This window comes from Dromaius novaehollandiae, chromosome 1 (genome assembly GCF_036370855.1).
Source record: "Dromaius novaehollandiae isolate bDroNov1 chromosome 1, bDroNov1.hap1, whole genome shotgun sequence".
Classification (NCBI taxonomy): domain Eukaryota; kingdom Metazoa; phylum Chordata; class Aves; order Casuariiformes; family Dromaiidae; genus Dromaius; species Dromaius novaehollandiae.
Genome location: NC_088098.1, coordinates 128,160,223 through 128,186,341, shown reverse-complemented (window position 1 = coordinate 128,186,341; position 26,119 = coordinate 128,160,223). Strand labels below are relative to the sequence as shown.

At 35.6% G+C, this 26,119-nt stretch overlaps 1 protein-coding gene across 9 annotated transcripts in view; it reads right to left on the bottom strand.

Annotated features, from left to right (window-relative positions):
- DMD (dystrophin) overlaps positions 1 to 26,119 on the bottom strand; it is a 1,316,184-nt gene that overhangs the window by 767,062 nt on the left and 523,003 nt on the right. For all 9 annotated transcript variants that reach the window (XM_026096811.2, XM_064497835.1, XM_064497804.1 and 6 more), the window contains 4 exons: positions 24,735 to 24,910; positions 13,935 to 14,058; positions 8,606 to 8,693; positions 846 to 1,087 (listed from right to left, as the gene is read on the bottom strand). In XM_026096811.2, coding sequence (XP_025952596.2) covers positions 846 to 1,087; positions 8,606 to 8,693; positions 13,935 to 14,058; positions 24,735 to 24,910 — 630 coding nt within the window. The remainder of the gene's footprint in view (positions 1 to 845; positions 1,088 to 8,605; positions 8,694 to 13,934; positions 14,059 to 24,734; positions 24,911 to 26,119) is intronic.

The following is a 26,119-nucleotide window of genomic DNA, read 5'->3' as shown; positions in this document are numbered from 1 at the left end:
ATAAGTATGCCATGCAGTTTATAGTTCACTACTACATCTCAAATTACAGACCTGATTCATGTCAAACGATATTAGCTTGTAGGCAGGTGTATGCATATGAACCTCTCAACATTTATGTCCCTTCTCAGAGGTTGAGCAGATTTCTAAAACTGGTATTGTATTTATGCTCCCTTCAAAATCTCCATGTGGTAGTTCAAAAGCAGAATACAAGGAGAAGTGTGACTGTCACGACACAATTCTCACAGAGTGGTCTACAGTAAGGAAGACAAATTTCTACAGTTGTGCAGCATGCAACTGAAAACTTCTAGGGAGAATGAGTGAATCAGTATGACTGGTTTTGCACAACTATTGTGATTCTGTCATATGATGATAGGAGAATATTCCTCCATTTGACTACACAACCCACCCTGTATTAAAATGCAGAATGTGTAACACGTAAAGTGGTCTAAATAGTAGGATTTTGGACTTGACTGTGAAGACAATTTTCAGATCTGGATCATTACAATGGAGGTGATAAGCAACAGTTTCTTAATGAAGAACCAAAGAAATAGAGCCCTGAAGAAGAAAATAATTGTTTAGGTGCCTAGTTCCCTAACACTAGGCATCTAAATATCTTGAAGCAACTAAATATTTGAGGCTGAGTTTTAAATATCCACATACTATGTTCTATTGCCTCTTTACTTTGACCATTGTTTCCCTTCCTGCGATATATATTGTCAATATTTATCTTGGAAACAAAAGTTCATTTTCCACTTTTATATTGAAATAGTGTATGCCATGATCTAGCCAATTGCTGGAACACATACGAAGCACAATATAACAAAAAACTTAAAAAATTCTCTAACCTTGCACTTTTCCAATTGTGTTTTTACTGTAGCAGGATCTGTTGCTGGTGTGGGTTGTGCTTTCAGCCAGTTTTCTGCAGTAATTGCAGTCTGCTCCAGTTGCTGCAGCTGGGAGTAGAAGTCAATGATGTTATTTTGGTACTCCAACCATGCCAGTCTTTCACTCAGCAACTGACAGAACTCAATCCAGCGACTCTTCAGCTGCTCTGAGGCTTGTCTGATGTTATCAGCATTAAGGCCCTCTAAAAGAAAAGAAGTTTGACACTTAAAGATAACTAAGTCACAAAGAAAAAAATAATTTCACCATTCAATTTGTGTATCTGAGAGCTCATAAATTCAGATAATGATTTATCATCAAAAAACAGCCCTGAATATACAGATGTTGCATATTAGTGAAGAAGGTATTTCAAAAGTATTTTAAGTTGCTGTCAGGGAACTTTTGCTGCTACAGGAATGAATTATAAAGTGCATTAAGGTAACAGAACGGGAATAAAGCAGAAAGTGGAGATACGATATATAAAGATAATTAAAACTGCTGTAAGAAATGAGAAAATGCCCAATAGTTGGATACAGAACAGTCTGGATTATGACTAGATTTTAATGCTTAGGAGTGTTGGGGTTTTAAGTGTCCAAATGATCGAGATAAAAAAGACTAATTTCAAATGAATGGGAACTAGATTCCTCAGTTATTTTGGTGTTTTTGATAATCCAACCCTTAAGTTTAGGATTACATGCTATTTTAGAAAATAATCATAAGCACTGAAGAACGACCATACTCTTTAGATCAGATTTCCACCTAGGCCAGGCCCGTGTCTCTCACAGTGGCCATCAGGAGACATTCAACCGAGCCTGGGAGTTAAGAAACCATGTGACAATTTGACTGTTTTCAGCCAGGGGTTGGTTTGTCTGATGTAGGTTGCCTATTTCCATCTATTGTTCATTATTAAATTAAGGTTCATAAAGGAAAAGTGACCTTGGTTATTACAGACAAGAAAATTATTTAGAATTAATTAGAGGCAAAAGAGGTCTATCTTCCGTGTGAAGAGAGGAAGGCAACACATACCAAGGATGAACCAAGAGGGCTTACAATAACATCAGTTATAATTTCTCAGAAATTTGGCACTCAGGTCAAGTTCAAAATAATATTAACATAAGCATCTAATTTATTTTTCAGGAAATGTTTAAATATAACCCCTAACCTCTTTTTACTGGCATGACTTGTAATGATACATATAGTAATAAGACTGATACTGATTTCAAAATTAAGGAAGTTCTCAGTCAAGTGAGTAGTACTGTATATTTAAACACATTTTTAATAATGTCATCACTGAGTCATGCACTAGTTAACCAGTAAAACAAAAAGCTATGTTTTTATCAAAATAATCAAATTCAGGGTTTCTTTTTTTTGTATTTCTTAAAACCTAGCTAAGTTGCAAATAAAACAAAGACTTCCGTCCTATATATGTGACTTTTGCCATGCCTGTGATATGGTTTACATTATGCTTGCATCCCATAATCTCAATCTGCTGCAAAATTTCTTTATTAGGCATACAAAATAGGAAAGTTCATCTGCAATTGTTGAGAGTAGAAGTTGGAAAATGGCGTCCTAACTATAGCTAAATGCCTTAAACAAAATACTAAAGTAATCTGAGATTACGCTAAAATTTCTAGGGAATGACTCTAATGCATGTTATTTGGTAAATCATACTAAACGATAGGCTGGGATCATACTGTCTGCTGTGGAGCGCCACAGCTCTCCGGCAAACACTACTGTGGATTCAGCTCAGGGCTGCTCCACTGAGCGTCCCTTGGAAACAGCCCACTTGGAAGCAGGCTGTGCAGTACCTGATAGCAGTTCTCTGGACATGTTCTGCTTCTAGGATACTGCTGTAGCCAAGCAAATTGTACATGATTTCACAAAGTACAAGCAAAAATGTAGAAAGATAGGAGGCCCAGCATGACTGAGATAGAATGACTATTGCTGTGGCTGCAGAAGCTACATATACACACTATACTCTGTAAACTGTATGGCACAGTTTAATGGCTGATCAGAGGCATAAAATGAAGCTTATAAAGCATAAGGAGGTAAACAGTATTTTGGCACATCTTAAACAGTAAAATTCACCAGTGGTCTCGTCTTTTTTTCTCCCCTCCTCTTTTTTTTTTTAAATCAGCAGATGTGATATGTATAAAAATTTTGTTTTCTTAATGTTTAATGTCTACTTAAAATATAGCAATATGTAAAGAGGCAGCATAAAGCTGAATGGCATAGCATGCCTAAGTAAAAACAATCAAAGATGACCACTCACATAGATACCAAATATCGGCAACAGCAAGAATAAAGGCATGTTCAGGAGACAAGTTTTTAATTATACTATATTTCAGCAATTGCTTTTTTCCGGTTGTGACTCTGGTTATAAAAATGCTGTATACTCATAGCAGAGAGCAGACATCCTTGATGCTGTGTTCATGATTACCTCTAAACTCTGGAAGATACTACCTAAGAGTTTGGTAGAGAAGAGATTAAAAGATCATTTTTATTTACTTCTCCCTTCCTCCCTTTTCAGCTATCAAAGTATCCAAAGTACCCTTAGACAAGATGATGATTACCAGGGGAAGGATGAAGTCATGGATTCTTCTTACATAGTAATACTTTTTCCTGTAACATTTTTTTTCAAGGATTTAGAGAGGACTCTGAAATCAAAATCTAGATTCCTCAGATCCTCTTTTCTTCCTTTTCTTCCTCTTTCACTCTTAATGTAACATTTAAATATGTGAAAATATCTTTAATTTGTATCCAAACTTTGAGTCTAAATGTGATTCCAGAAGCGCACAGACCAACAAAAAAATGCTTTTGCTGCTAACATAACTGAAGTGGGAAGCGTAAGACTGGAATGGTGCAGAGCTGTGTATAGTAAGATAATTCAGAAGCGCACCTCCACTAGGCAACACAATACCCTGGCAAAATGAAGACTCATCTGAAAATCTCCATGGGGTGCACCTTTAAACCTCTCTTAATTCACAGACTGCTCAGGTAACTCTAAGTTTGTCTATGTGACGTTTGTATGTTATTTTCAGAAGAATGCAAGATAATGAACTACGCGTACTTTATAAATTTTTCTATAAAAGTCTAAGCCAAACGATCAGAGAGGTAACAAAAAGACACTTCTGGTCCCAGTCTCAAGTATATATATGCCATGTATACTAACTAAATTCTTGTTTCTCTGGCTTTCATTTAAATAATGTTTCTACACAATACCATTCAAATTGGTATATCAATTGATCCAAACTCTAATCCAGAATTGGAACTTGTCCAGATCTTCACGGTTGGCTTATTTTGAAGAGTTAGTCCTCTCTCTTATTTAAAATGACAAATTAACAGCTATTTGGATAGCTGATGCAATGAGGGTATAATTAAATTGGGGAAAATCAAGAATTTGAAACTTACTTTCACAGCAAGTATTGATTCCTTTATTATCTTTAGCAGCTTTATCAACCAACATTTTTCATTCAAGACATTAACCTCAATCCTCTTATTCTGTTCCACTCATGGCAGCAAGATATACCAAAAGTTGACAAGCAATCAGGTGAAGGAACACTATAAAATGTATTCTCTAGTAAAACATTATTATTTTAGGAATAATGGCTCACAATCTTTTCACATTTAATATTCTAAAAGCTCCTGATACAATCAGTGAAGAAATATATTGTACCCAGAGGAAACAGATCATTACCTGAAGTGCATCCATTAATTTTATTACCTTGTGTACTGCACGTAACAAATTGTGTTTGAATATTTTTAATTGTGCAGCACCTTACATGCAAGTACTTTGGAACTGCCACTTAATATGAAGTATATCTTATTAAGTGCATTTATCATTTGGTATGAATCTATGATAGAAAAAGTACTATTATCTGTGTTTTTATAGCTTTTGACTCATAATCGTATGTGAAATGGTAAATCACAATGAAATAAGATAATAAATTTCCTCCTTAGAACACTGGCACTTAATAATAAGTGTTTTATCACAACAAATTCATTTGTATTCACTTTAATGCTGCCTATCAAAGATCTCTGAGTACCCATTTTGATGCCCTATCTATTTTATTCTAAACTACTATAATAGTCAAGTGTCCACTCAACCCCCTAAACTGCTTCACTGCTTCATAAGCAGATTTGTTATTCTATTTTAGTTAAAAACAATGGAAAAGAGGAGATGTAAGCTTTCATTAATTGTGATAATCAGACTTTGTATGCTTCTTTAAAAGCATAAGCAAGGAGAGGCAGAGCAAGGCCGATGCTGAAGATGGATGTTTGGGTAAAAAGTCATCGACCAAAAGAAACAATGACTTGCCCTGTGATGGGAAACGTCCTTCCTACGGCACTATGCCAACAGACGTGCTTATGAACATAAGAATAGCTATAGTGTCTAAGATCACAGTTCTTTCTAGAGCAGAATCCTTTTGCTGACTGTAGCTGAAAGCATTTATATAAGACAAGAATACCGTTCTATATAAATACACTTCCATAGAGTATTTTCCTCTGTGCTAAAGAACAAAAAAAAGAGACATTATATAAATTACCCCTCTCTCTCCACAACTTGAATCCTACTTTTCACTTATTCCCCCTCCCATCACAGTAAAAATAACAGAAAACAAATACAAATGATCTAGTAATGAAATTCACCACCACTCCGAACATCTTCCTTATAATGCACCAGATCTTTTCACCTTTTGTACTTTTCATGTTACACTCAAAATCTTGTTTAAGGGCAAAGAGGAAGCACATCCTATACGTAAAGCCAAGGATTTATTGATAGTATAACTGAAATCTTAAGAGTCTCATCATTACTAGTTCAGATCTAACTTCTGTAAAAAAAAATGATAATGCAGTGAAAATTGTTATTACTTGACCTTGGACATCACAATTGATCTACACCTTAAGTCTGTTTGTCCACTGCAGTCTTTTAACTACAGATTACACTGCATATGCATGACAATCATCAATTATTTCACTGAATGGTTTCCCCAAAGCAAATACCACACAGAATAATGATGGAAGCACATCATTCGTCATTTGTAAATTCTGACTGCGAAAAATTAAAAAGGTCTTTCATTCAAGATAACTTAATACATCTTTCCTCCACTACATGTAAAATTATGTGTCTCCCACAGATAGGAAAATGCACTTTAATTCCAGTTCCTTCCTGCTCTATGAAAAAGAGTTCCAGCATTAGAAGAGGAAGGTATGTAGGTACAGTCAGTCTGCTCTGTTGAACTTTATTTTAGAGGTTCAGTAAGCAAACTTGCCTGTGCTGTACTCTTTCCTTTCATTCTTAGTGAGATCAGAAAATCAACAGATATCAACTAAAAAATAACAAAGAGACTAAGATTGTATGTCCCAAACAAATTTCAACAAACCACATGGAGACTAAAGAAACTGATCTGAAATACTGTGGAAAATATAAAGCTGCTGTTCATTATAGTTTGAGATGTGAGTTTAATGTTTAGCTACTTTTTAACATTTCTAGTTACTAACAATTTAGACATAATCTCATTGTGTGCAATTCCATAAGATCATAGTGAACTGGAAGAACAGATAAACAGAAAATTCCTTGTACTTAAAAGTTTAAAGGCTGAACATTGCAGTTAACTTCCTCTACACTCAAAGTGTAATTGGATAAACATCTAGCAAGATATGGTACTGGCAACATTTTTGTTGAAATCATCTTACAGTTCTCCTCAACTAATGTTAATTATTTAATTCTACTTGCTACCACTTTCACCTTGTGGTGATTATTGCATTTTTTAACCATTTCATAACTATTCTTGAAATGGCCTTTGCAGCTGTGGAGGACCTGAAAGTCCCATAAACATTTTAGGCTTAAAGGCTGGAGGAGCTGTTTCCCTTTTCAAAGGAATTGTTTCTTCCCTAAAACCATCACAAAAAAGGAAACTTAATTCTTTTAGGCACCCAACCTGTCCCTAAGCTGTCATTCCCACTAGAATATTCTTGCAACCAAGGTTGTCATGATACATTGCATGATATCTAGAGTTCACAGCAGTCCACAGGAAACAGATTTAGTTGTGCTCATTTAGCTAGCCTACCATGTGCCCATATCCCAACTGAAAGACATGTGCTTTCTAAAAAAAAAAGGCATAATTTGGGAAATACTGAAAAAATTTATACACACATCTTCTAGCCACAATCAAGATCACATCTGTAAGCATGGATCCCTGGACTGAAGGAGAATAAAAACAGAACCCTGAGATAAAACCACATGAGAATATTTAAGATGTAAATGATAATTTACTTGATACTGGACATAGTAAGTAGTGAGGTACTGACAAAGTAATATATTGTGCTAGTGTGTTCTGCAGCTAAAACAGAAATTGGTCATCCGACAGTACTAATTAAAAGTAATGGAATTGAAGTTGGAATTCTTAAGGTGCAGGTCTGCATCTGGCCAAAGGAAGAGTGGGACATTGTTAAATGTGCCCTATACAGACCTGGCCCAAAATAACAACCCTGATATGTCAGCACACAACTGTGAAATACTGCCTTAAATACTCCTGCACAACCAATTCTCCCAGGCAGAAAGCATGTCAAAAAAGTTACAGATATTTTGTGTATGATCAGTCATGGAAAATGCTGCCTAAATGATTTCAAAGAGAGTATACATTTTACCAAACTCCTTTCAGAGTATTCACTGAGTCTGGTAAAAGAACCCTTGCAATAGTTATCAAAGGAATGTGACAGTAACTAAATACCCACTGAATGCCAGGGTGGCCACCTTTAAAATGTTACACCTTTATACATAAGCAAGATACTCAATGGATTCCATCAAATTTGTTTAGTTTGGTTAGTTAGTATCTGAAAGCCTAAGCACTTCATTCTTAGCACTTAAATTCTTGGTTCTTTATTATACCAAATTAAAAATAGGTATTCTGAAGATCAGTGCATTCAACACCCATATTTTTTGGCATGCATCTCAGCATGACAGATGCTGGCCTATGTTTAATACCTTATTGCAAAGCTAGACATTCTTTAATATAAAGAACAATGACACGACATACAAATTTACTTCCACCTATCTTTGAGTTTTCTTTTTCCTTTAAAAGTATCTAGAAGTTCAAAAAATTGACATGATAAAACATTAAAATTTTGGAAAAATCAATGATAAAAATGGAAACTTACAACTAATTTTCTTTTTAAAAGTTTGTATAAGATTTGACATTTATTATATTTGAGAAGCCAAATTCCAAAAATTTCTTCCAAAACTCAGTAAAATTTTATACTTTTCTGTAATACAAAATATTACAGCAATATGTATATTACAAAATATACATTGTATATTATAATAAAGGTCAGAAAATACTTTTTAAAAACTGTTCAGAGTAACGCCTTCAAAGCATTCTCTGAAATAACTCAGAAAAGCTAATGTACGTTCAAAAGCTTAGCACAGTCAGAAAATAAGATTACAACTTAAGTCTCTGTGCAGAACAGATTGCTAATATACAGTTCGTTACTGTGAACACGTTTTACACACATTTCTTGTCATGGTACTAAAGTTATAAGATTTTTTTCTCTTTTTTAATTAACACCTTTAACATTCAGAAATAATAAAGAAATATAAGGCAATGTTACTATACTATTCCATTTAGACAGTATTTGCTAATATAATTCTTGTGATAAATATGAACTTGTGTGTTTATGAAATCCCTAAGAAGATTATCTAAATCAACTCCCATGTAATTACCATTCACCATCTGTTCCACCAGGGCCTCAGCTGATCTGCTGGCATCTTGCAGTTTTCTGTACTTCTCAGGCTTTTCTCGCTGGATGGCCTGCAGCATGACAGGAAAGGTGAGTATTTCAATACAGGGATTTTGAAGAAGAAAGTAATTAATCTCAAGGATGTCTTCTGATTTCTTGAGATCATTTAACCTGTCACATTGTCCTGCTAGCCTCCCGATATGAAAATCAAAGCACCAAGAATCACACAACACTGCACACAACATTAGGGAAAAAGTCAGTCATAAAAGTCAAATACATAAATAGAGAATCGAGAAGAACACAATAGATTTGACAAATGATACATGTTGGTATTTTACAAACAAATAAAACATACAAATTAAGAGCTATTCAAAGCCCAATATTTCAAAATAAAAATATATGTTCAACAGAAATTCATCGTGGAGGAATAGATTTGCTCATTTCTTATGCAACACACCCTCTATTCCTATTGGTATCAGTAAGAATTGAGCATGCTAAGCAAATCAGGGTTTCATGGCACATTGATTCTGAAACATCCATAGGAGAATAAAACTGGAGAAGGAGGAATAAATTTGTACAAAAGGCTCATATACAAGAAGAACATGAACAATGTCCCTGGTTTTCATGGGTGGCGAGGAGAAGCTTGGAAGTTTAAAGAGGCATTTCCAGTTAACTTCGCACATGTCCACAGCCTACTTATAGCTGCCATCCATTTGTGTACATAGAAAAGGTTAAATGAGTCCTTTCAACCATAAGTCAAAGCTTCCCTCCAACGCTTGATGATATAAATTTGTATAAATAACACATATAAATAAAGGGTATATAGAAAAGAATTAAGGATGGGAATGTTTTGCATTTCACAAGCATACCATTTATTATGTTCATAAATTCTCATGGAAACTTTGCAAAGTTTAATCCAAATGAGTGTATCATTCATTTGTAGCTGTTGTAAGTCAAAATCTTCTAACATTCTAATATTCCACTGCCCAATTTAAGCATTTTTCCAAATTTCAAAAAGATCTCTTCTATTAATTCTCTGCAGAATTTCAAAATTAGTTATGGAATCTTAATTAATACCTCTCTGTCTATAATGCCAGGTGTAATTAGCATGAGTCTAACTATAGCAAACTCAAAGGTATCATAAAAACACTAAAATATACTGAAAATAATCTTATTCTGTCTGTAACACCAGCAGTGTAATTATCATGAGTGTGACAGTAGTGAACACAAAGGAATCATAAAAAAACCATGAAATATACAAAAATAACTTTTTGAAATATAAAGATGATATAACATTGAAGCTTGTGGCACTGAACCCTTCAGTGTCCAGTAATACACCAGGTGCCCACAAAAATGTGCAGAAATTTCTGTACCTCCAGTAAAAGATTAATGTTTCCAAGTCCTGATAGAAGTAAGAGCACTATATGTGAAGCACTTAAAATAAATATAAAAAACTTTGTCTATTATTTTTCTCAATTCATTTTTGTGTAATTAGGATGCATTATAAAAATGAAGGACTAACATTCAAGAAATGATTACAGAAAGACATATGGTTACATATACAAAATATACTGCTAGCCAAAGGAGAAAAGACGGTCCTCTCGGTCCTCATACAAAGAGAAATTTGGGGACAAATTGCCTGATTTGGGGAGAAAGGAGAAAATTCACCCTACTTATTCCACTGTTTCCCTGTACTCACTTAATGGTTTGCTGAACCCACAAATTTTGTCTAAGCTCCTCAGAGCAAGGACTTCCATAAGCAAGTGCCTAGAAATGAATGGAGTAGGAGTCCTGTAAACATCCCTCATTTATCTCCTCGGCTCTACTTCGTTCCCTTCCTTTACTGGGACAACACTCTAGATTCAGGTTCATTCATGATACAAGCAGGCTGGGATAATTTTGAGGAGGAGGGCTGTGACATTTGGAAACTTTTAGATGGTGAACACTGCAATTGCAACACCTTTTCTGATGAAAAGTTACTGAAACTACAAAACTTAAAATATTTCCAAAACCGTTATTTTCTTTTTTTATACTTTTTTATAAAAGTTTTTTTTTAAAAAAATACAACAAAATGAGAAAAAAGTTACATTTACAGAGTTTCTTTCAATTGGGGATTAATTCTCTTTGAGTACTATTTTGTAACTGGCAATAAAAAATATATAATGACCTAGTTTTAACTGTACATTATTATATTCAATTCAATGATACTAAAAATTCTTCTTTTGCTAAATGCCAGCTGAACATTAATGGGCTAATTTCACAACATTCTTAGAGTTTTATTTGACCCTAAGATTTTATTTGGCATTAAATGACTTAATAACCTAGACACACTGATGTTCCAAGGCATTTGGATGCTATTTATATTAAATCAAAATCCTACTTTGGGAGCGCTGTGAAGGATGTAGAGTAGCAGTATTCCCTAACCTCTTGTGAGTCTGATCAATTACCCGTGTGGGCAGGAGATGGCAACGTTATTATCATTGGCTCCAACAGTGATTCAGCTTTCAAATATCTTGGCCCAACAAAGCATGTCTGGAAAAGGGCACTAAAAGAAAATGAACAAATGAGAATTGGGCATTTGAGAATGCCAAGAGAACACGTTTAATTGTCCAGTATATTTAACATTTTTCCTTACATCGGGTTCTTACATGTTTCCCTTTGATTTTGAATTTCCATGTTTCTTGGCTACCCATAACTCCCTTTAAGGTGTTTTTGAGTTTACTGATGTGTAGTCTCAAGTCTGACTTCTTATTAAACAGGGTTTTCTGCCTAGGAAGTTCTAATTTTCTCCACCTGAGCCTTCATATATATGGACGTGCAATAATGAAGACCCCTGACATTATGGCTTAAAGGAAACAAAAACAACCCAAGTCATTGGTGGGCCGGTTTTAAGTAAAATATACATACTAAGTGACAAATATTAAGAGTGTGATGCCGTGTAAAGATGTTGAAGGCATTATTGTTTGGATACCTTCATTATCTAGGTGTAACATGGTTGTCCCACAATGCAACTTCTATACCAATGGTGTCCAGTCTCTCTGGCCAGGCAGGGCCTTCCTCTTGTGGCTGGGGAGGGCTATAAATATTGTTGCCTCTCCCCAGACACAGGAACGGATTTTCTGTGCATATCTAGCATATTCAATCTGTATAGTGCATCTGCCAAAATCTAATTTCCTGCCAGTATCTGAAGAGCAGCTGGTTTAGCAAACACAGTCAGTGCGTGTCATACAGCCTGCTCTTGGCTCCATCTCCCCCAGGCCTCCTCTGAGCTAGGATGGGACCAGGCTTTTGAACTTGATGAAACATCAGTGATGGCAAAAGAGCTTTCTTTGTGGCTGTCTTTTCTGAAGTCTCAGTCCTCCCATCATATAACAGAGGTATTTCCACTACATCCTATGGAAGTGACCCTCATCCAAGAAAACTGATGAGTAGGAGCAAGCTGCCACCACAGGAAAAATTCATCCAGCTAGTAACCTGTCCTCCAAAAAACAGCAGAAAAGAAAGCAATTAGGAACAGGGTATGGGGCTGAGCAACTATCCTGGTGGGCAACAAAATATCGGTCTGACATCAGTCAAGCACAGGTGGTCTGTGCTATGCCAATCTATACAGTGCTTTAGGGAGAAAAGTAAATGATAGCCAATAACTACACTTCTCCCTCCCTCCTCCTCCAATATTATGTATGTTTTCACCATCCTAAATGAGATCTGAACAAATGTGATAGCTAGTGGCCCCCAGTCCCCAGTGTTCTGCCTCAGCATCAACACAGGGAAGACAAGAGTTGTTGGGAACTCCAGTTGGGACCAGAAGAGCTCTGTGGTTCACCTACCTCTATCCCTCACTTGCAGGGACACAGATCACCACCTCCTTGGGAGCAAAGAAAGGAAAGAAGGAGGGAGGTGAACCATGGCTCCTGAATCCTTTAATGGTTTTATAAAGTCTTATAAACTGAAAACATGAGGCAGAGCATCTTACTAGTTAAGGATATCTGACAGTGCAGATATCTAGCATGTAGGTCAAGACAGGAGCTGATTTGCCATCCTTGAAATTGGTATGTTCCTCAAAATGAAAATATATGAGGGGGAGACTGGCGCAATTTTTTTTTTCTTTTTCTTTTTTTTTAATTTTACCTACCATGAAGAGTGAAGCACTCAGAAAACTAACAGTATATCTATCTAGGGATGAAATGATTCCTATTAGCCTAGTATGTAAACGTTTGAACCTACCAAATCTTCTCTGTATATTTGATCAGTTTTGCTTAAATATGTATTTCACATAACATGAAATGCCATGAGCTACATTCAGTATATTACACTCTAACAGATAGATACTGGCAGTAATGTTATGACAACATTAACAATTAAGTTAAAGTTATTGCAAGAAAACTATGATTTAACAAGAAACTTTAAAACATATATTTACAGTAAGGAAATTCGGTGTTCCTCAGTCTTATTACAACGGACTGTGATGGACAAGGAGAGAGTGAGAAAAAACAACAGGAAAGCTAACTTCAATACAGTAACTTTGTTTCATCTGTTTGTGTTCTAGGAGTAAATAACACCTTATTTTTTAATGAAACATCCCCAAGTCCCGTGAAATACTAAAAGTATAATAGCTAACTATACAAAGAACTCCCCCTTTTCTTACTCAGAAAAGGCAAGTATTTTGCAACTATCTACAAAAATTAAGTGTAGAATAAAATTTGTAATAGTCTGGTTTTAAAGTCTAAATTCAGGGTCTGTGAAACACACACAAACACACTGAGCTGCTTCTTATACAGTGCAGAATCACTCATTTCACAAAACATGGAAAGAACCATTTTTGGCTCAGGCATTGTACAACAGCAGATTTTTAAAAACATGATGTGGAGACTGGTGATTTTCAGATATGTTTTACAGCACTGTAAAAAGAATTTACAGAGATTTTCTTTAACACTGAAAGATGACACTTTTCATATCCTTCTATTTATGCAAATATAATGTCAAATTTAACCATTAGGATAGAAGTGTGGTGCATATATTAGAAGTAATTTATAAAATTTGATTCAGCTTTACCAAAGATTTTCATGAATCTAGAATACCTTAATTAACTGTACGTATGAATAAATATGATCTCTATATTCAGACACAACGTGAAGCAATCGTGGGGTTAAAATATGAAATTTACAAAAATAGTAAACACTTCTAAATTTCTCTTGTGTATGGTCAATCAATGCTTGTCAGTCTACATTTGAACGCTTTTAAACTTGGACTTTGAAAGCACTTTGACAAGCTAATACAAACTGACAAACATATATATGAGTACTTTTTCCTACATTGACTCTTTCTCTGAGATCTGAGAGATTTCCTTCTTTTCGATATATTGCAAACTCAGGACTCTGAAGTACAGCTTCTGAGCGGGTCATCCAGCTATGGAGCTCTGTTGTATCTGAGTCAAACCTAAGACAGAGAGAAGTACAGTAAGATATTTCATTTCCACAAAGTATTTCTGAAGATAATATTGACAGTAAAAATGTTGAACCAGTTGTTTAAACAAGTGCATAACAGCAATTTCTCTCTCTCAAAAAAAAAAAGGTTTTAAATGCCCATATTTCATTAGATATCACAAGAAATGATTCACTGTAAAATTTGAGAAGGTACAAATACTTTTTTGTTTTTAAGATGCTGATTGACAGCTGAGCAGATGCAACAATTTTCACAAACAGGATTCTACTTTTATAAGTTGATGCTTTTGGAAATACACAAGAAGTGGCTCTCACAGCTGAAGAAAGTGTAACACAAGTCCCGTTGGCTCAGCTGAGGATATTAGGCCTATCTGGTTCACTAAATGCAGCCTTCATACCTGTAAGGTTTTTGTGCTAGCTTCTAGTGAGGATATCGTGAAGGATATTCAAATAGGAAAATTGCCCATTAAAGAAGAGTCTTTTCCAATTGACTCAAATTTGCTGTAAGTAATTAATAATGAACAGTAGATTATAACTTTCTTACACCTAAAAGTTTAGAAATTGCAAATTAAGGGCCTCAATTCTGTGCATACACATTTTAACCAGTTTTTAATGTACAGTCATTTTTAATAAAACTTGGGTTCTTTCATCAACTCCCTTAGAATTGATCTCAATTTGTAACTCCATTTAACAACAAGGTGTGAAAGACTGAGTAGTAAATTATGAAAGCAGAAGAAAGAATAATCATATATTTCCTTAATCACAGCCCAATAGCCTACATTTAAATCATAAGCCCTTAAGAGAAATGTGAATAAAAACAATCCTACTAACACTATCTGCACATTTATTAGAGGAGGAAAAAGATATGATTAAGAAGGAATGGAAGGTGCAGAAATCTCAATTTTATAAAGAACCATGAATTCAGAGGCAGAAAACAAAACCAAAAGAAAATTTTCAGACTGTCCAGAGAATCTCTGTCCCAGTATCAGATTCTAATTGAGTAAATTGAACTGCACCGCCAGTCAAGAGTTTCCTACCTGAGCGTTACGTCTTAGCCTACATGACATTCCATCATTGTTATTCTTGAAATAGAATCTTATCATTTGTTCAGCACATAACAGCTGTATATTTAATAAATGCTCTCATGAAATTTTAAGACTAGGAGATCACAAAACTATGAGAGCCAGTATTCCCCCACAAAACTGCAATGCTGTTTATTCAATAAATTGGAAAGCACTCTCTGCATATCTAATCCCACCAATTTCAGCAGGGGAAATGATGAAAGCTTGTTTTTGCAACTATGACTCAGGACTGTTCGATATAGCTTAAAATGGGAAACACTCAATTTTAAAACTAATGGACTGGTTTACATCACAAAAGCTAACAGTTTCACAGTTCTTCCTAACATGTATCTGTATATAAATTCTCTATGTTCAATATCTACTGTAGATGCCAACACGTCTGCCCAACATACGAAAGATCAGTGATGTGCAGTTTTACAGAAGTAGTCTGTAAGACAGAGCAGAGTTCCTGAAGTCCAGAGTTAGGAATATATTAGATCAGTTAAGTTAGAGCAACCTGCTAAAGGCTGTTATGTCACTTGAGGATTGCTGAGATACAAGGAAGCCTCAAACATCCAGTGTACACACTTTTTGCAAAAAACACAGTAGTAGTGCTGTACTGCCTTCTGTTTTACTCAAATATCTGGTTCAAGGCTTGCCAACAACACAGACAAGCAGCAGCAGAACCTGTTTGGAGGGCCAAGACAGGATTTAGTGGGGGCTCTCTGGGCATTCAACTAGATGGATTTGCCACCCTATCATCCTTGACTTTTTCAAACTCAGTCAGCAGTGTAGAAACCAGTCCCCAGAAATCAGCAGCCCAGAGGAGGGAAAGTGTTGTCATGCCCTATTGCCAGCATGCTCTCCACTCCTTGCTCTCCCCGCCATCAGCAACTGGATAGGCAAAGTATGCAAGTGATGTACAAAGCAATGGTTAAAGGTATATAGTGGCTATAGCCACTGCCAGCTACTGTGGTGAAACGGCAGCTTTATACCGCTGGCATGAAGCAGCTTTGAACTGCAGAACACAGAACATCAGATATAAGATAATAATAAGGACAAGTTTACCAGTCTTTCAGTACTAAATTCCCTTGACTGCAGGTAAAATTTTATTACCATCTTCTTCGTCCCATTCTGTAGCTGCAGTTTAGTAGGGCCAGTAAGCCAAGCTTTCTGAAGAACAGTCTTTGATTAGCCTGCTACAGTATGGAAAATGGCAGAGCAAAATGTTTACCAGTGACTATTTCTTAAACAAAAAGACAGCCTCTGCCTCTGTCCCAAGCCATTTATTTCTGCCTCATCCATCCCTGAGAGTGTTATTTGGAAGAGGAATGGGGGAATCTGGGAGAGTTTTGATAGCTCACCAAACGATCAGTAACACATCACACGGCCCAGAGATTTAGCAGATGGTGGTAAGTATTAGCCACAGCAGACAGGGTCTTGACAGAGCTGGTCACACGAAACACACTGCTCTGTCAGCTGCAGTTTCTGCTGGAGATAAATATAACTCCACAAACAAAGCTGCCTGTCCCAAAGAAGGTTATAAGGAGGGGGGGAAAAGGGTCTGAGAGAGTTGAGTATTAATTCAGGGCAGCTTTTGGCAGCGCATAAATACCCTTAACATAGCTTAAAGACATAGAGCCTTTTTCTATTACTTTGGAAAAAAATGATTTTTATTGCTTAAATTTAGCTTGTATAAAAACAGGAAATGCAGGCAGAATACTGCATTTAATTGTTATGTTATGATCATTAGACATATGACTTCTGAACACAGTTTCAATTACAAACTATGTTAACTCTAGATTGATAGCAAAGGATCAATACAGTCTTTAAATCTTGTAAGTACAACAATACTTTAGACATAAAAAAGTAAAGAAATATTACCTTTCTGGCCCAATAAAGTTGAGTGCGTGTAGAATTTGTTAAAATAAATCCATGGAAGACACTAAAACCAAATCACTTGAGGCAATCTCTCTAAATAATAACCTCACTTTAAAATGCACGTTAGCTTGCTGTCTACCTAAAAATTCAATCTGCAGCAGAGAATTTACTGCCTCTAAAATTCTTTATGTGGCATGCATGGTTTAGTTTTCAAATTAGCCTTTCTTTTGGCTATTCTCTTGCAATAGAAATCTTTTACTGCTCTCACTGCCGTCTCTGTATAGGCCAATGCATTTCAGCCGAATTCAAATATAGCCTCTTTTTACTCCACAGCATGTTTGAAAAAAACACCTTCATATTTTCAATCCACACCACTGAAAATTGCAAGTAAGCCCTCACAGCCCCACAAGTTGATTGCAGCAACCCATTTTCTTTATCATACTAAGCCACAGACCCACGACAGATCCGTTCACAACTCTCTCACTGAGATCATCAAATGTACACAAGACTTGTTTAAAAAATGTCTCCTTGTTCTAGCTTTCCCTTCCTCTTCTGAATTAAACATAGGAGAAATCTCACCTTTAAGGCATTTCATAACTATATTATGTTTCATTTTTCTGTTTCTGTGCATGGAACTCAGGCTCAAATATCTGATATTCAAGTCTTACTGCAAGTCCCTGTCTAATCCAGTGCCTTTTGGAGACTACTAAATAACAGCAACCATTAGTTAATTTATATTTCCAAATAAAAACATACAATTTTTTTTAGCAATAAAAAGACTGATTGACTTCAAACCTTCCACCCATGCAATATATCTTACAAAGGGTTATGGTGGTTCTTACAGCCAGCATCATCTAGCAGAGGACAACGATAAATTTAAACTCATGGGGTTTGTCCATGCTTTACACACACTAGTATGGCAAGATGATGACTCTGTGAAGTCATGTGTATGCACTCACTTCTCACATAGTTATACACATAAGTCAAATCTTGTGCAGGTTCACATGGGAACACAAGTCATGAAGCACCCTGCTGTCATGTGACCATCAAGGTTTATCTTTCCTCTAAATTGAGCAAACTTCATATTAAAATTGTCACTATGTTACTGCTACTAGAAAGTGGTTTCAGAACAACAATCTTTCAATGGATAGGACCTGCCTATCAATTTCCTTTACACTTTTTTTTTTCTTTCCTCCACAACAGATATGTCAATACTTTGTACCTGGGGCAGACGTAAGATCATTTACCTGTGTACTGAGCTGGCAGGGAATGATGCGACTCTGATCCAAGAATGACATTACTGAATTCCTGCATCCCCATGGCTGGACCAAAACACCCAGCTGATCAGCAGTGCTCTTTAGCTCCTAGCTCTAGATTGACTAGAAACATGCTTAAGAACAACTTTACAATATACCTCTTGGCTGAACTATTCTGTGATGGATTAATGTTTCTCTTCCTCCACTGTATTTGCAGCTATTTAGTCTTTAGTTGATAAATACTCTTGTTCTTTTCTCCTAATGTAATAGCTTATTTGTCCTAATAACATTTTATCTTCCTAGTTCCTAGTCTGGACCTCCTGTACACTCATGATGCAATTCAATTTAGCCTCCTCAACAATATTATTAGCATATTTCTGTAACACATACTAAGGCATTAAAGAAAATATTAGATCAGGCCCAAGAGTAAATCTCCCTGAGAAGTATCTTTCTGGCCTCATAGTTCTTCCTTTGGTACAACCTAGTGCCTTCTTTAGCCAATTATCCATCTTGCCATTCTTGCAATAAGCCATACCTTCCACAGCTTATCCAATAATGCCCAGACAAACACGGAATGCTCTGCAGAAATTCACACAGTTTAGATCCACTGTCTTCCTCATATGTAAGAAAATCACTTAGGGCTGAGGCAAATGAAAATCTGGAGGCTGTGGCAGAGTAAATTTATTAATATCATTTGCCTTCAGCCAATGTTCAGTGGCTAGATGCAAAGCAGTTTAATTCCAGCCATCCTGCCTCCCAGTGAGTGCCAACTGGTATTGTCCCTATTTTTAGTTACCCCTAGTGGGTAACTTCAAAAACTCAGTGGCATGAAAAATACACATTCTCAGTGTATTTGTCAGTATGGCATTTCCTGTCTCACAAACATGACAAAGAGTTAAAAAACAACAGGCATTAAAAAGTTACGAAGCACCATGTTTACAGAACATGATATTATATCCCTACCTACTCTTACACTGTAGATGAAAACATTTATAAATTATTCCTCCTTGTAAATAACAGAAAATTATCTTATTATGTGCTCAGTCACCTTTTCCTTTTCTCTGGTGCTAGATACGCAGAAACAACATTGGAACCAACGACTACCAGGAAAATTACAGAGACGTGACACTCCTCATTTTAGATTTGCTAAGTACTGTTACGTAACAAGCAAAGAGAAAAAGCTACATTTCAACAAGAGTGTAAGGGCCAAACAAGCCACAGAGTTGCTGTTAAAGCGCTTAACAATCAGCATTTAGTTCTGACTAACATAATTCATTGCACACCAAGGGCCTACTTCAAACAACGGCTATGAAAAAAAACCTTTATAATTTTTCCTTTAGTATGTTTTTCTAAACAAAAACATTCCAAACTTTTCTAAGTAATGAAGCATCAGAATCCCAAATATAATAATTTCCAATAAAATGGAAGCAATTTTATTTTTAAAAACTGTGCAGATACGTTAAGACTTACTAAACACAAAACACTAGATGGAGCAACTATCCTGTTTTAACACGCCTTTCTATTCAAAGGGTAAAAAATCTATTTCAGGTCTGAAGTTTAACATTTTATCTATAACAATGTTATGACAAATAGACTTTCCTTGGAAACATTAGGAATTTTGTACAAAGATATTTACTAATTGGCGAAGAATAGCATTTTGCACATTATTCAAGAACATTCATACCACAAATACATGTAAATTAGATGTTAAACAGCTCCAACCTGTTTGCTACTTTAAAACCTTCTGGGAATAGAATAAATTTCAGATTTTTCTATGCTATACACCTGACCTAGGTTTTTTTCCAGAATATGTAAATGGCATGGAAACGAAAATGACACCTTGCAACCCATTCTCCCATTTACATTATTTTTTCTTCTAAAACTTCAGTTATGTCACATTTATATCAACTCCAAAAGTCTAACATATACTTCTATGACTTTTCTTAAACAGCTCCAACAATTTCTCCCTTCTCAGTTGCAAATGAATTTCTTTGGGAAAATATGCTTACTTTCCGATGATCAGTAACAGAACTTAACACATCCCTGAATCATTCTGAAGTTTTAAAGCACTAAATTTGAAGGTACCTGTGGATTTTGGGAAAGGAAAAATAAAAAGTCATCTGCTTCTTATGTCGGCTATCTACCATTTATGGTAGCACACAGTTTTAGGAGGTGAGAAAAACAAGCAGCTTGTTGCCCATGCACTAATGCCATAGTACAGAGAGTTGGGAATTGGGACAATGGAAGTGGGAATTCAGTCCCTCTGTCAATTGGTCTGCTGGGTCAAATTGCTTCTTCTCAATTTCATCAGTATAAATTAGAGTCATATAGTTCTAATCCTTCCAAAACACTTGAAAATGTAAAAATGGAAAGCATCACAGAAAGCTTGATGTTTCTATTCTAGTCATCCATTGCCTCTCCTCAGCTAAGCAGCAGGAGGACACAGTGTTATACAGTCCACTAATGGAGTATTCACAGAGAAGCCAAACTACTCTTTCTCTCTCCTTGAGATTGGGGACCCAGCAATTCACCCTGCAGGTGCAGTCCATTTTTAATGCATCCTCTGCTCTTTTTAAAACATTCAGAACACAGGAAAGCAAATCTAGAGCATAAAACTTTCCAAACATGTGGCAGTTGAGGATGACGCATTTATTCTAGGCATGCTTTTTTACAGCAACAATGCTGACTAAAACCTGAGAAGAACAGATGAAAACTGAGAAAACTTGGAAGTATCCCCCTTCCCACCTGCAAAAAAGCCTCAACCCTCAAAGCCACCTCCCCCTCTCCCCTCCCCGCCCCCCAAAAAAACCCTCCACACTTGCAGTGTATTGTACCGCAACTGCAGAAAGTGGCCAACACAATGTGGTTGTGCATCTTCAGGAACTTGAGGCAAGCATTCAATGCCTGGTGCTTTCCTGAATCGAACAGAAACTAAGCATTGTAGAATCATCAATTCTTAGTCTACAAGTGCTCAGGGAAGATTTTGAACATAAACACACACACAATAAGCAACAATACTGGAAAAGGTAGATCAGGAACACCCATCCTCTAGTTCAGTTCAAAAACTAAAAGCTGTGCAATACCGTGGTTGTGCTTCTCCCTTGGGTCTAGGACCAAGTAAACATACACACAAAAAAAGAAAGATCTTACAGCCAAAAACAGACCCAGAAAATAACTGACTGACTGTATGGGAATACAGTCACAGTCCTCCCCACAAAAAATCATTGAGGAAAAGGTGTCTAGTCACCTACGCATGCAGATATTTTAGCTAGGCACTCAAACTTTAAGGTTAGCTTTCTTCTCCCATCATTGTGCTTATGTTCAGTTTAAATTCATCATGCTGGAGGAAGACAACAGCATAACGTGAAATGAATTAGTTTGTAAGACTGCTTTTTTTTAAAAAAATTAAAGTCAGGCATGACAATTATTATTATTATAAGCTGAAACTCATTCCCTGAAGTTCCTTCACTGACTGTTTATCTGAAGCTATTTATTCATTGGTCCTCCAACTCCAGAACCCCCTCTGGGATTTTATAGAGAGGAAGGAAATATGGTCTCTTTTTGGCTGTTCATCTAGAAATGCCAAAATGATATATCTAAATGGAAATGCCTTCTCAACAATATAACCATCATTCATCTTGCTGCACAGCTGTGGACACTTCTAACAGCATTTGCTTTGCAACAGATCCTTACCATATTGTAGGTCCACTCACAGGTATTCAGTGAACAGCCATACTGAAGGAATGCTCATACGATGGTATCTTTCTTTGTATTATGCAGAGATCCCATTGCTAAAACAAACCTCGTAACTCTAGCACACAGGACAATATTCCAACTAGTTAGAGCATATTAAAGGTTATTAAATAATGAACTCCTTTCTCTGTGCCAGAATTCAGCTTCCTGTCTTACCAGATCAAAATAAAAATCTAACCTGTGCGGCAATGAAAAGGAGTCTGATTTTAAGTATGTATGAGAAACCACAGTTTATTCCATTATCTGAAGTTCTAGACAAAGACTAAGAACTACAGATTGTTCCAAGGTTCATATTTTGACTATTATCCAAAAGTTAAGGATTTACATGGTAGAAGAATATCTTTTAAATTGCAGAAAACATAAATCAAAACAGAAAACCTCAAAACCTATTCTGCATTGTCCAAAAACATTAACACTCTATACATTTGGTAGCAGAACTGGCAATATAGCTGTAAGCTATCATAGTCTGCAACTTGATAATATATCCGATTTTCTATAGAAGGTTCTATCAATTTAATATATACCTTTGTTAGTTTCAATGCTTTAGATGGATGATAGCTGAAAGAATTGGTAATTCATAATTTGTATAATATGAGGTATATCTGAATATAGCAATTGCTATGATCCTATTAATTCCTGCTCTCAGATAGTTTCCCTAAACAATAACCTAGGAGTACGTATGTGTTCATTTGTCCCTTGCCAATTTAACTTTCAGTATTAAGGAAAATGAAAAGAATACAAACATGAAAGAGAATACAGACTGATACTAAATATTCCGTACATTCCAGAAAGAAACTTCCGAAGTTTGGTCCCCAAATTTCTTATAATGCATAGCTCTATAGCAACAAACAGCTTTCTTGAAGAATCACAAAATGGAGAATTAGAAAATCATCTTATTTCATTTAGTTTTAATTAAGATGATGCCTTCCTTTGTAACAATAGATTTCTGTATTTCACCTCCTTAAATTTCAATGTCAAGTAAATATTCAATTTGCAAAAATATTCAATTTAAAAAAGATTTTGTGAAAACTTTCAAAATGACAACTATTAAAAAGCTTTAAAATTTCACGGGAATTTTTAGTCTTAATTTTTAAATTTCAAAATTAAGAATACCAATATTTTCAGGGAAGGGACCATGTCCTCATATAGGTTTTACAGGGTCTTGATCCTGTTTAAGGTCTTTATGAAAACATGAACAAAAGCAGTAATGCTTGTAACGACTGTTGCACAAAAATAAAGCCTCTAACAATTCACTGAACAGATTCAAGAGTTTGAGACTGGTTCTTTTCATCACGGTGCATTATTCTCGAGCACTTGGGAATATATTAGCAAAATATACTTCTCATCATATTATTTAATGGTAACTTAGGATGTGTGTCCTACATTACCTTTAAAAACAAATAGATGCAAAACAATCAGATTCCAAATATTTTAAAATCAAGACTTTGGAGGTTAGATTCAATTCATTCAAATCTAGCCATCTAAAAGTTCACTGTTTAATCTAGGCACATTCTGTAGGCAACGAAGACATAGAAGAGTCATAAAAAGGACAGACGCCCAACCTAATACGAAAGCGGATGAATCATTCTTTTTACACCACGTATACCACACTCCCAAATAATGAGACCAAACCAGAAACCTAACATTTAGAATGGTCAAAGTTGTGTAATATGAATCCCATTTCGGATGCCTATGTATAAAGAAAAGTGCCACTAAGCGGCTGCTTTTTCAATGACATATTTACTTCAATTAAAACAACCCCCAGATTTCTTCTACTCTTGGTAAATCTCATTCCTCTTAATAATACACCTGGTTGTATATTGTAATGTAGCTAGAGGGAAAAAAAGTTATTTTACAAGAAAATAACTTACAGTTATCACTGAAAACACACTGAACTAAGCAAAGATGTTTTCTGCAGAAACGAGACACTTAATGCAGTTTCTTATTCCCCTCAGTCCTTGAATCTGCTGCCTCAGAACTCAGAATTTTGCATGTTTATCTGAGAATCAAAAGCCATTTCTGAAATGAACATTACAACGAGTGTTTTAAATCTAATTTCTTAGTACCATATTCATAAATTAATTCAGCTCTTTAACCAGTTCTACCTAAAACGATCAGAAATCTTTTTTCGGACTCTAATAAGTGCTCAGTCTTGGTTTACAATCCATTTCATCTTGTACTGGAGTTACACATGGAAAACCTCTGAAAATAATGTTACCACATGTTTGACCACATAGTAACTCTGCCTCTGCAGAACTGTTATTCTTACTGCTGACCCACAAGCTAGAAAGAATACAACTTCAGTTTTAGAAAGCAGGGAATATTGGCACCACTAGCATTCCCACTATTATAAAATTCTTTTTCAAACTGAGAACTGATGGAATACTTGTTGTCCTTCAAGTTTCAAGACTACAGTCAAGGGGGCGCCACACTGCTACACCTAAGGACTTTGAGTGAATAAAATAGGAGCACAATGTTATTGGTGTAATGCTTAACATTCTGTAGTGGAAAATAGTTATTTGCTGGGCTAGAAGCATAAAAAACTCCTTAATTCATCCTGAGAAAAGAAAGGTAATAATCAATTAGTATCTTAACAGGGTACATAAATATAATTTTTATCTCAAAAAAGTACACAGCAAACTATTGCAGGCAAATGACTATTTTTGCATTCCTGTCCAAATGCTATCATTACTCTTTCTCCATCTCTTATTGATTCTCACCTCTTCCTAATTTCCGAATCCACGAGGAGCTGCCTCTTTTTGTGGGGTGGAGGTGGTGGGAGTTCCTCTTTAGCATGCTTAACCAGGATTTGTTCTCTTGTGGTCACCATAGTTACAGTTTCCATTACAGTTGTCTGTGCTAGTGATGTCTGAGTGGTAGTGACAGCCTGTGAAATCTGTGAGAAGTATTAAAACAGAGGTCACACATTGCTTGAAAGACTTTAGTAAAGACTGTTTGGAGTGGCAATAGAAAATAATGAGAAACTGCTCCTGTCTGATCATAGGCTGACCTTCAGAAAAAAATAACATTACATTGAACTCAAAGGAAATTATTTTATCTGACTCATGCTATGTGAATAAAACATCTGTAGAATTCAATATAAAAATCAGAAAGAATCCTAAACAGAATGTATTTATGGCTCCCTCTAAATCATGCTGAATGAAGAAAAGAAATAAATGGTAAAGAAAAGGTCAATTTCATGAGGGAATTGAATTATTGAACATATATAAAATGTTACTATTTCTGTATGTCATTCTGCCACCATTCTAAATATTTATTCCTCAAGGAGAGATAAAGGAAACCTGTGGCACTAAATTACCAATTGTTATTTTTACTGCTTATACTAATTTTCAAACCAGGATATAATTCATCACAACCCATTTATATAAAAGAGCAGTTAAGTTTTCTGTCAGGAAATCTTAAGGAAGAAAACATGCACTAGAAGACAAGTAAATATGCCTCAATATTATTTCATAATTAAAAATAATAAAGGGGTTCATAAACGATACTAATACTTAAATATGTAACACTGTAAGCACTACCAACCTAATGTGATTACCTAGTAACATGAAAATGATTTTTTCAAATAGTTCAATTGTAAAAAAAAGTATGAGAAATATTTTTTGCTCATATGTGTTCAAAAGATAGAGTGAAAATATGCATAAGTCTCATCATGTACCATCTATATATATTTGCTTCCATACGATATTAAACTACGAAGTTCCCATGTAAACATGGGAAGCTATTCTCTAAGTGCCTTAATACCGCAATAATTCTTTTTGTTCTGTCAGATGCTGGCTCATTTGTCAAAATGCTCTGGTTACAGCTCCAATGACCACCTCGTAGTTTAGGATAGCGAAATGGAAAACAAAAGGAAGAGGTTATATGATGACCGGGGAAAGCTGCGGGCCAGAAGAGCTCCTCTTCTTTGCTTATTGCCGATGTGCAAGAATTAGACTGTTCTTCCAATTTAGAGACAGCAATGCTAGTATTTAAGATTCAGTGAAAACTATATACATGCACATAAATAATATATTAGTTCTTGCACAGAAACTCAGTAAGAGCATGGAGTTATCTTAGTTATTGAGAGTTATTAGCCTTTCTA